Genomic DNA, 10,039 nt, shown 5'->3' with positions numbered 1-10,039 from the left:
ATCTAGCCTTTTTTTTTTTTTTTTTTGGTCAGTTGTGGGGCTTGAACTTGGCCTGTGCGCTGTCACTCAGCTCTTCAGCTCAAGGTAAGCGCTCTACCACTTGAGCCACAGTGCCACTTCCAGTTTTCTGGTGGTTTATTGGAGATGAGAGTCTCACAGACTTTCCTGCCTGGGCTGGGTTTGAATCTCGATCCTCAGATCTCAGCTTCCTGAGTAGCTAGGATTACAGGTGTGAGCCACTGGCACCTGGCATGAGCAATGTTTTTATGGAAGAGTCCATAAGTTTAAGTCCTATCTTTCATTGCATTTATTGCTCCAGCCACTTGGCCCTATCCAGTGTCTGCCTCTTAGTGATTTGTGTATATGTGTGTGTGCCAGTACTGCAGCTTGAACTCAGGACCAGTGTTCCTTGAGCGTTTGCAGCTCTTCCACTTCAGCCACAGCTGTACTGCTTTCTGGTGTTAGTTAACTGGGGATAAGAGTCTCACCAACAAGCCAGGCGTCGGTGGCTCATACCTATAATACCAGCTACTCAGGAGGCTGAGATCTGAGGATCACAGTTCAAAGCCAGCCCGGGCAGGAAAGTCCATGAGACTCTTATCTCCAATAAACCACTAGAAAACCAGAAGTGGCGCTGTGGCTCAAGCGGTAGAGCACTCACCTTGAGCTGGAGAGCGCAGGGACAGCGCCCAAGCCTAGAGTTCAAGCCCCATGACTGACCAAAAAAAAAAAAAAAGTCTCACCAACCTTCCTGTCTAGACTGGCTTCAAACCACAATCCTCAAGCTCACCTTGAGCGGAAGAGTGCAGGGACAGCGCCCAAGCCTAGAGTTCAAGATCTTTGACCAAAAAAAAAAAAGTCTAACCAACTTTCCTGTCTAGACTGGCTTCATACCACAGTCCTCAGATCTCAGCCTCCTGAGTAGTTAGAATTACAGATGTGAAGATGTGAGCCACTGGCTCCCAGCTTCTCTCTCTTTTTTTTTTTTTTTGGTCCTGTCGTGAGGCCTGGCCGCTGTCCCTCAGCTCTTCAGCTCAAGGCAAGCGCTCTACCACTGAGCCACCTTCCCAGCCCCTCCCAGCTTCTCTTAATTATTACTACCATCATTTAAAAATTTATTAGCAGAAACTATAATAAGTGCTTTGCAACCAGTACTATTAATTACAATGATTATTTACTTTTAGACAACCATAAGCAGGTCTTTGCTAAGAACTTTACAAGCATTGTTTCATTTAATACTCTGCTGGTGTACCCATTTTGCAGATGACAAAATAAGACACAGATGAATACAATTGTCCCAAAGGGGCTGAGAGTGTGGATCAGTGGCAGTGTTAGCCTAGCATGGCATGTTAGCCTAGCACCTCAAGAGTCCCAAGTCTGAAGTAGAATTAGGGTCTGAACCCTTCTTCCTGATACCCATGTCTATCCTTTTAACCACTAGATTGTGTAGCCTCTTTCTCATAATAAACATTGAATGGATGAATTCACTTATGTGTCATTGAGCTTTTCCAGGGTGTATACCTACTGGTCCCTCAATCATAAACTTCAGAGAGAAACCCACAATGCCCCGGTAACTGGTTTGTACCTGTTTTAAAACACTGATCAGGGGCTGGGAAGATGGCTCAGTGGTAGAGCGCTTGCCTTGTAGGCATGAGGCCCTGGGTTCGATTCCCTAGCACTACATAAGCAAAAAGAAAAAAAGCTGGAAGTGGCGCTGTGGTTCAAGTGATAGAGCACTAGCCTTGAGCTGAAGGACAGCATCCAGGCCCAGAGTTCAGGCCCCACGACGGACCCAAAAAAAAAAAAAAAAAAAAGCCACTGATCAGGTTGTATTGCATGATTTGTTTGTACAGCTGGCTTTACCTATACTGACTTCTTCAAGGACAGGAACTGTGATTACTCAGGTTTATTTCCCCAGAGATTAGCTAGCTCCTGACAAACATTAGGGAATCAAAACAGTTTCTTAAGTGAATGAATGAAAGGCCCAATCCAGTCATATCTCTTCAATGCTATGTAACCCAGAAGAACTCCAGCTCAGATATGGGTTGAAAAACCACAGGCATCTACTCAGCTCTCATAATTTCTAAGACTCTTGTCATGCCAATGTCTCAATAACGTAGGTAATCCAAGCGTGGGTGGGAAAACAAGGTTGAAGTTACTTATTAGCAGGTGAAAGGGTCAAAGGTCGAGGCAAGGGGGCCAAAAGCACACTGGACTGAGCAGTAGGCCTCTGAAAAGAGAGGAGTCCTTTAAAAGGCACCCCACACAGCACCAGCTCCCTCCTGCCTAAAGATGTTCCACCAAATTTGGGCAGCTGTGTTGTACCTTTATGGCATTCTCTTTAACTCCATCTATCAGTGCCCCGAGCACAGTCAATTGACAACGCTGAGAGTGGATGAAAACAAGGTATGAACTGAGTGGGGGAAGTCTACCATGAAAGTTGAGGGTCTTGGGTGGGTAGCTATGATGAGCAAACTAAAAGAAAGACGGGTATCTCATGCCTGTAATCCTAGCTACTCAGGAAGCTGGGATCTGAAGATTGTGATTCAAAGACAGCCTAGGTAGAAAGTCCATGAGACTCTTTATCTGCAATTAATGACCAAAAAGCTGGAGGGGAAGCTGTAACTCAAATGATAGAGTGCTAGCCTTAGGCAAAAAAAGTAGGGGCAGTGTCAGGCCCTGAGTTCAAGTCCCAGGGCGCACGCGCGCGCACGGGTGTGTGTGTGTGTGTGTGTGTGTGTATGCACACGTGCACACACAACAACAACAACTGGGAAGTGAAAGAAGGAAGAGGGTGAGTGTTTTGAAAGCAAGAAAAGTGTCAGGGCTGTAGCCATCAATGTGGAGACATGGCAGGATTAGGGAGTAAAGGGTTACCCATATTGACTGGGGAGGACAAAGAGAAGTCATTTAATTACTTATTGTCATAGATTCAGCAGAAGGAAGTTGGAAAGAAAGAAGGCAGTGAACACCTCCACCCCAAGTGCTGCTCAATGAAGAGCTTGGATAGATCCCATATTGAATCAGTGGTAACCCACTATCTTTTGCTCTTCTGTCTCTTCAGTTCCAAGATCCTCACCTGGGCCAGTGGTACTTTATCGCAGGAGCAGCTCCCACCAAGGAAGAGTTGTCAACTTTTGACTCAGTGGACAACATCGTCTTCAACATGTCTGCCAGCACTGTCCCAATGCAGCTTCAGCTTCGTGCTGGCATCCGCACGTAAGTGGTGAGATAGAAGCACCGATGGGTACACTCTCAACCCAAAGTGTAAGCCCCCACCAAGATCTGGGCTCTTCACCATTATATCTACTACTTTTGGTTTACTGAATTTAATAGCTCTAGAGTTGCCCTCTGGTAGCTGTTCTGGAGGAACAGGATGGCATAGAGGCTGGTACTATGTGGATGAAGTGACAATCAGTCTTTCATCCTTGCCACCACAATCTGCAGGAAAAATGGGCACTGTGTACCCAGGCAATGGATCTACCACTTGACTGAGAGGAGCACAGATCTCAGAACTGAAGGTAGGTTGCCATTCTTCCTCACTCTCTCCAGTCCTAATCCCTAAATTTGGTTTTGCATATCTGTACTCATGCTTACTCCCATTTCTCCTGTCAGGCCGCCCTGACATGAAGACTGAACTCTTCTCCAGCCCATGCCCAGGTGGAATCATACTGAAAGAAACGGATCAGGGTTATCAGCGCTTTCTCCTGTACAGTGAGTAATGAAGTATCAGAGGAAGAAAACAAGACGTCTCCTGACTTGGAGCCTAAGGGAGGATGCTACAGGCATCCAGAATGGGATGGGTGCTTCCATAAAGTTCCCTTTATGGGATAAAGGGTGCTGAGAAACAGGAGCTTGACTGGCCTGGCTGCACCTTGCTCTTCCAGATCGCTTGCCACACCCTCCAGAGAAGTGTGTGGAGGAATTTCAGTCCCTGACCTCCTGCTTGGATTTCAAAACCTTCTTAGTGACTCCCAGGAATCAAGGTGAGAGGTTAGAATCTCCCAGGTACAACCTGGGAATCACCAGGTTTTCTGAGGGTGCTAGATGAAGGAGACTCATGTGACCAGAGGGCATGGCCACAGGCAGTGGCCATGTTGACACATCCACTTTTCACAGGTAGTATGGCACCAAAGGATGTGGCTAAAATCTGTGCAGTTTCCTAAGGGATTCTGGGCTACTCAAAAGATAGTGAGGGGTTTTTTGAGTGTTGTTTTTAATAAATTTTGTTTATCTATTTATTTTTGTTGGCTGGGAAGCTTGAACTCAGGCCCTGTCCCTGAGTCTCTTTGTCCCTGAGTGTCTTCGTTCTCAATCCTAGCACTCTACCACTTGAACCATAGTGTAATTTCTTTTTTTTTTTTTTGGTCGGTCGTGGGGTTTGAACTCTGGGCCTGGGTGCTGTCCCTGAGCTCTTCAGCTCAAGGTGAGGGTTCTACCACTTGTGCCACAGCACCACTTCTGGTTTTCTTGGTGGTACTTGGAGATAAGAGTTTCACAGACTGGGTGCCAGTGGCTCACACCTGTAATTCTAGCTACTCAGGAGGTGAGATCTGAGGATCACAGTGTAAAGCCAGCCGGGGGGGGGGGGAATGGAAGTAGCGCCCAGGCCCTGAGTTCAAGCCCCATGACCAACCAAAAAAAAAAAAAAAAAGTCTCACAACTTTCTTGCCTGGGCTGACTCTTTTTGAATCATGATCCTCAGATCTCAGTCTCCTGAGTGGCTAGGATTTCAGGGATGAGCCACCAGCACCTGACCTAAGATAAACTTTGAGTCTGTAATGGATAAAAGGAAGCAGGGGGTCAGATATGGATGGGAAAAGACATCCAAGATCCTTTCTATGACATTGAGAAATGAAAGAGTACATTCTTCCCACTCCATTACCACCAACCTTGCTTCCATCCTTTCTATCCCCTTCTTTTCTCAGAGACCTGCAAACTGTCCAGTAGCTGATCTATAACTTCATCTATGCTCCCAGACAGATATGATGGGAGCTGAGTTGCTAGCAGGAGAAGCTGGAGTCTTATCAACTCCTTTTCAAGAAAAATAAAGATGACTTTTAGTCCTCATCTTGTTTGTTTTTTCCTGTGCTTTTTTTTTTTTTTTTTGTCGGTTGTGGGGCTTGAACTCTGGGCCTGGGCGCTGTCCCTCAGCTCTTCAGCTCAAGGCGAGCTCTCTACCACTTGAGCTACAGTGCCACTTCCGGTTTTCTGGTGGTTTATTGGAGATAGGAGTCTCACGGTCTCTCCTGCCCGGGCTGGCTTTGAACCTCGATCCTCAGATCTCAGCCTCCTGAGTAGCTAGGATTACAGGCGTGAGCCACCAGTGCCCGGCTTCCTGTGCTTTTTTAACCTGGCTTGAACTTAGGGCCTTGTGCTCTCACTTGTTTTTCATGCTCATAGCTGAAGCTCTACTATTTAAGTCATGCCTCCAGTCCAGCATTTTGCTAGCTAAATGGAAGTAGAATCTCACAGACTTTTCTGCCTGGAGTGGCATTGAAAACTTCTATCTTCAGCTTCCTGAATCACTAGGATTACAGGTGTGAGCCACCAGTGCTCAGCTTATTATGGTTTTGTCTCTTAGCTATCAATGTCACTCCCCATTCAGCATTGTCCCAACCTATCCCCACAACTGGACAGCATCAAGAAGGACACAGAATAACAGTATTCTCACATTGTAGTGGTATATTTAGGAGTTAGTGTGACACAGTTATTGCTGAATGAGCAAACCACTAGCCTCTGAATGGGGACAACTAGCATTATCCTCACCCCATGCTGCTTGTCTGAAATGCCAGCTGAGCTGGCCCTCTGGCCTGTAACTTACTCCATCCCCACTCCCTGCGGCCCTATTAATACCAGATCCTCCATGCTAGCTCCCTGTCACCTTTGACCCCTTTCAGAAGTTTTGTGTGTGGGTGTGTGCCTGTAGGTGTGTTCTTGGCTTTTTCACTCAAGAAACTGTGCTCTTACTAATTGAGTTAGAGCTCCTTTCTGGCATTCTGGTGGTTAACTAGAAATAACAGTCTCAGGGACTTTCCTGCCTGGGCTGGCTTCAAACCCAAAACTTTCGACCTCAGCCTCGTGAGAAGCTAGGATGAGCATGAACCACCAGTGCCTAGCCCCTTCCAAAATCCTTAATCCACCCACCTAGCAGCCCCACTTCCTAGATGGTCCTGGGCCCAGGATCCAGAGACATTTTATGACTCCCATTCACCCTCTCAGTGCAGAGATCTCTGCCCCATCTCTGGTCTCTTTTACCTCTGGAGAGTTTGGAAAGGTAAAAATAACCCTTTGGCTTTTATTCTCCACCATCACGTTATTTATTTATTTACTTTTGACTGTTAAAAAGTGGATGTGGAAAAAACAAAAAACTGGAGGTGGAAATAAAAACCATAGGTGGGAGATATGTAAAAGCAAAAAGTAGCGAGCTGGTGAATCTGAGGGCAATGCCCCAATGTCCATAAAAGGATACCCTAAACAGCTATGTTTCACGGTATGAAGGGGGGGCCGTGCCCTCATATTGTAGGGCTTCTGCCCCATCCCTGAGGTCCCTGTGCTTACAATCCGAGTCTCTCTACTCTTCCAAAGGCCACGCCATCTTCGCCCTTTGCCCCCACCTCACCCCACACTTACAGCCCATTTCCTGAGCCTCCCCTCTGCTCCTCTGTTTCCCTTCCCAACTCCTTGCCCTCCCAATCAGTGACCTCCTCATCCCCATTGAGCTCTCGGAGGCTGACAGCCAGCACCAGAGCCTGCAGGAGGCCAAAGAGGCAGGCGAAGTGTAGGGGGTGGGCTGTAAGTAGGCTCAGCACAGCATGGAGCCCATGCAGGGCAGCCAGGAAGGTTAGCAGCCCATGTAACCAAAGGCCTACTGGTCCTCGAAGGCCCAGTGCATCCAAGGCTACCCGCAGTGGCCGAGAACACAGGGCCAACAGGGCTGAGGCCAGCAGCTCCAGCAGGTGTAGGGTCAGGTTGGTGGAGATCTGCAGACATTCCTCCAGGTCCCCCAGGTACCGTGGGGAAGCCCCTGGTTCTCCGCGCAGCCAGCCCATCAGTTTCTGACGCCGACTAGGTTTCTCCACTGGCACTTCTGGCCCAGGGGAACCTGATCCCCCTTCATCGGACAACTCAGGTCTCCTGGAGCCGCCTGAATCCACAGCATCCCATCCCAGTTTTGGAATGGCTCCTCCAGTCTCTAGTCTCCCAGACTCTTGATTGCTCCAGATAGTCTTGTCTGACTTGAGGGACTCCATTCTTTTGTTTCCTAGTTGCTCAAGTTGGGGCTCAGTGCTTGGTTCTCGAGCAGCCCTGGAGCTCCTTAGTGGCCCCAACTCCTTTGTCTTGGGAGGTCCCACATCTCCCATAGTTTCTGGGGCACTGTCCCAATCACTCCCCGAATTCTCTGGGGAGCTGTCCACCCATCTGGGTTCTGGGGCAGGCAGGTCCGGCTTCCTTGGTTTCCGCCGGCCCCAAGGGCGAGGTAGCCAGCCACCAAGTCGTTGGAGGAACATGGCTGTAACGAGCCTCCCCCAAATCTGGGAGTGCTTCCTAGCACTGGTTAGACTGAGGGTCTTCTCAGAAGCCAGAATCTGTTCGGATTCAGAACAGGTATCTGCTTAGTGATGTCTTCCTATTTGAATTCAGAAGGAGCTCCCCACTTCCCTTAGGCAGCCTCCAGTGTGGCAAGTGGTCTGTCTCCTTTTCAGTTTGGGAGCAAAGAAGAAAAGGCATGTACAAATTCATTCACCTCACCACCCCCTCTCACAAGATTTTCAAGAGACTCAGAATCTGACAAGACTAGGTCACCCCTATTATTCTGTGTCCAGATTTCCTTCCCAGCAGGCAGCACCCCAAGTTTCACTCACCAAGACCACGCCCCAAGGTGCCCCAGAAACAGGGAAGGCGATTCTCCATCAGAAAAGGAAAGAAGGAAGGTGGCCAAGGGTCCTTCGGTCCTCTGGTCTCTGAGAAGTCTTAAACTGCTGCCCCAGGAGAGTTCACGAAATAGGAAGTCTCCGTCGGGAGGTGGGATGGAAGTGTCCAGCAAACTCCAGCCAGAAGCGTGGGTCCCTTGACTTAGGAGGCTTTGAGTCCTACAAAATGACCGGTCCCCCGAGGGCGCAGCTGATACTGGCCTTTGCAAGGTCAGGACCGAGATGTCCTCAGAGGTCCTAGGCTCCCCGGGCGCGGGCCTACCTGGGGAGCCGGGCACCCGAGCGCGGAGCGCGGGGGCCGCTCTGGGCCCAGCGTCGGGGCCGCAGCCTCGCGAAGCCCGGAAGCAGCTGCACCGGGACGGGAGGAACCTACGGGGGCGGAGCCCGCAGCTTGCAGGGCGGACCCTGCGGATCGACCTCCCCCCGTGTCCCCGCGTTCTTCTAACGCGGTACTGCAGGCGGCGGAGCGGCGTCTACCAGAATCAGCATCTGAAGGCCAACCCAGTCCTTCCCTTTCACCTCCCACCTTCTGTTCCCTCCAGCCTTCCGTTCTGCTCTGAATTCTCCCGCCCCCTGCCCCAGGGCTCTTCTGCACCTCCTCCACCACTCCTGTTTTTGCCCACGACTTCTTGAAAGGATGTTATAGAAAGGAAAATGATCAGGAAACCCTTGCCACTCTGAACAACTCTTCTCCACCCCTCCATGCAGGGATCTGTGAGCTCTTCATAAGCCTACCACCTCGTGGGGCACTGCCAAGGGAGTGGGAGTGCCAGGCAGCAAAGTGTGGGAAAGAAAAAGACTAATAGGATGTGCTTCCTGCCCTCAAGAGCTTATAGCTAGTGCAATAAACTGACTTAGCAATGATTTGGGTCAGTGGTAGAGTGCTTGCCTAGAATTCACAACGTCTTATGTCCCATTCCTTTGACATAAATTTTTATTTGGAGGCCAGAGTTCTGGTCACAGCTGACAGAATACAAGGTGGGTAATCCTCTTTTTTTTTCCTTCTGTTGGTCTTGGGGCTTGCATTCAGGGCCTATGTGCTATCCCTCAGCTTTTTCACTCATGGCTAGAGCTCTACCACTTTGAACCACACCACTTTCTTTTCTGGGGGTTAATTTCTGGCTTTGAACTGCTATCCTCAGATCTCAGTCTCCTGTGTAGCTAGGATTGCACATATGAGCCACTGGTGCCCAGAATCTTGTGTGTGTGCTGGTATTGGGGCTTAGACTTGGGACCTGGTGCTATGCCTGAGATTTTTTGCTCTAGGCTAGTGCTTTACTACTTGAGCCACAACTCCACTTCCGGCTTTCTGGTAGTTAGAGATAAGTGTCTCAGATTTTCCTGCTCAGTCTGGTTTCAAGCTTTGATCCTTAGATCCTGAGTAGCTAGAATTACAGCATGAACCACAGGTGCCAGTCTATAAGGTAGATAATCTTAAACCTCCTATCTTGATTCCATCCAGCAAGACTACTTCCAGCCAGGTTCCCTTGGCTTACACCTGCAATCCTAGCTACTCAGGAGGCTGAGATCTGAAGATGGTGGTTCAAAACCAGCCCAGGCAAAAGACTTTTTTTTTTTTGGGTTGTGGGGCCTGCACTCTGAGCCTGCGCACTGTCTCTCAACTCTTCAGCTCAAGGCTCTACCACTTGAGCCACAGTGCCACTTCCAGCCTTTTCTGCTTATGTGGTGCTGAGGAATCAAACCCAGAGCCTCATGCATGCGAAGAAAGCACTGTACCACTGAGCCACCTTCCCAGCCTTCCAGAGACTATCTCCACTAAAAAAAAAAAAAGCTGGAAGTAGAGATGTGGCTCAATAGCTAGAGCTCTAGCTTTGAGCATAAAAGTTCAGGAACAAGTGCCCAGGCCAGGAGTTCAAGCCCCAGTACCAGCACACACACACAAAAAAACCCCTCCACTTCCTGGGGGAAGGCCCTTCCTTGGCTTCCTCTGTCCCTAATACAGTTGCACACAGCTGTTTCCTCCTCCAGCTGTGAACTACTAAGGGTTGGGAATGTCTTATTTGTATTCTTAGCATTTAGTATATGAACTTATGTTTGGGACATCAGTGACTCAACTGGCTGGTCTGGTCAGGGGACCCTTTTGG

General features: G+C 49.1%; 2 protein-coding genes across 3 annotated transcripts; one reads left to right on the top strand and one right to left on the bottom strand.

Moving 5' to 3' along the window:
* The first annotated feature begins 2,193 nt into the window (after positions 1-2,193).
* On the top strand, positions 2,194-5,070 carry Apom (apolipoprotein M). Its single transcript, XM_013031280.1, has 6 exons — positions 2,194-2,406; positions 3,065-3,219; positions 3,448-3,521; positions 3,616-3,714; positions 3,888-3,986; positions 4,929-5,070. The coding sequence occupies exons 1-6, from the start codon at positions 2,293-2,295 to the stop codon at positions 4,952-4,954; spliced, it is 567 nt and encodes a 188-aa protein (XP_012886734.1). The 5' UTR covers positions 2,194-2,292; the 3' UTR covers positions 4,955-5,070.
* Positions 5,071-5,613: 543 nt separating this feature from the next.
* On the bottom strand, positions 5,614-8,253 carry LOC105997082 (chromosome unknown open reading frame, human C6orf47). 2 transcript variants are annotated; one of them, XM_013031383.1, is made up of 2 exons: positions 7,866-8,253; positions 5,614-7,698 (listed from the first exon to the last, which is right to left on the bottom strand). In XM_013031383.1, the coding sequence occupies exon 2, from the start codon at positions 7,509-7,511 to the stop codon at positions 6,630-6,632; it is 882 nt and encodes a 293-aa protein (XP_012886837.1). In that variant the 5' UTR covers positions 7,512-7,698; positions 7,866-8,253; the 3' UTR covers positions 5,614-6,629. The 2 variants fall into 2 exon arrangements, with proteins under 2 accessions (XP_012886837.1, XP_012886838.1); XM_013031384.1 differs by having other exon boundaries at positions 5,614-7,589.
* Between the last annotated feature and the right edge of the window lie 1,786 nt (positions 8,254-10,039).

The sequence above is a fragment of the Dipodomys ordii genome, unplaced genomic scaffold, assembly GCF_000151885.1.
Source record: "Dipodomys ordii isolate 6190 unplaced genomic scaffold, Dord_2.0 Scaffold138, whole genome shotgun sequence".
NCBI classification, from domain to species: domain Eukaryota; kingdom Metazoa; phylum Chordata; class Mammalia; order Rodentia; family Heteromyidae; genus Dipodomys; species Dipodomys ordii.
This window is presented reverse-complemented; position numbering and strand designations above follow the sequence as displayed.

What these genes read in the sequence shown, in the direction of transcription:
- LOC105997082 (XM_013031383.1), bottom strand. Translation starts at nt 7,511, where the DNA reads ATGTTCCTCCAACGACTTGGTGGCTGGCTACCTCGCCCTTGGGGCCGG.
- Apom (XM_013031280.1), top strand. Translation starts at nt 2,293, where the DNA reads ATGTTCCACCAAATTTGGGCAGCTGTGTTGTACCTTTATGGCATTCTC. An exon ending in CACAGATCTCAGAACTGAAG is followed by an intron (nt 3,522 to 3,615) that starts GTAGGTTGCCAT and finishes TTCTCCTGTCAG; the next exon opens with GCCGCCCTGACATGAAGACT. An exon ending in TCAGCGCTTTCTCCTGTACA is followed by an intron (nt 3,715 to 3,887) that starts GTGAGTAATGAA and finishes TTGCTCTTCCAG; the next exon opens with ATCGCTTGCCACACCCTCCA.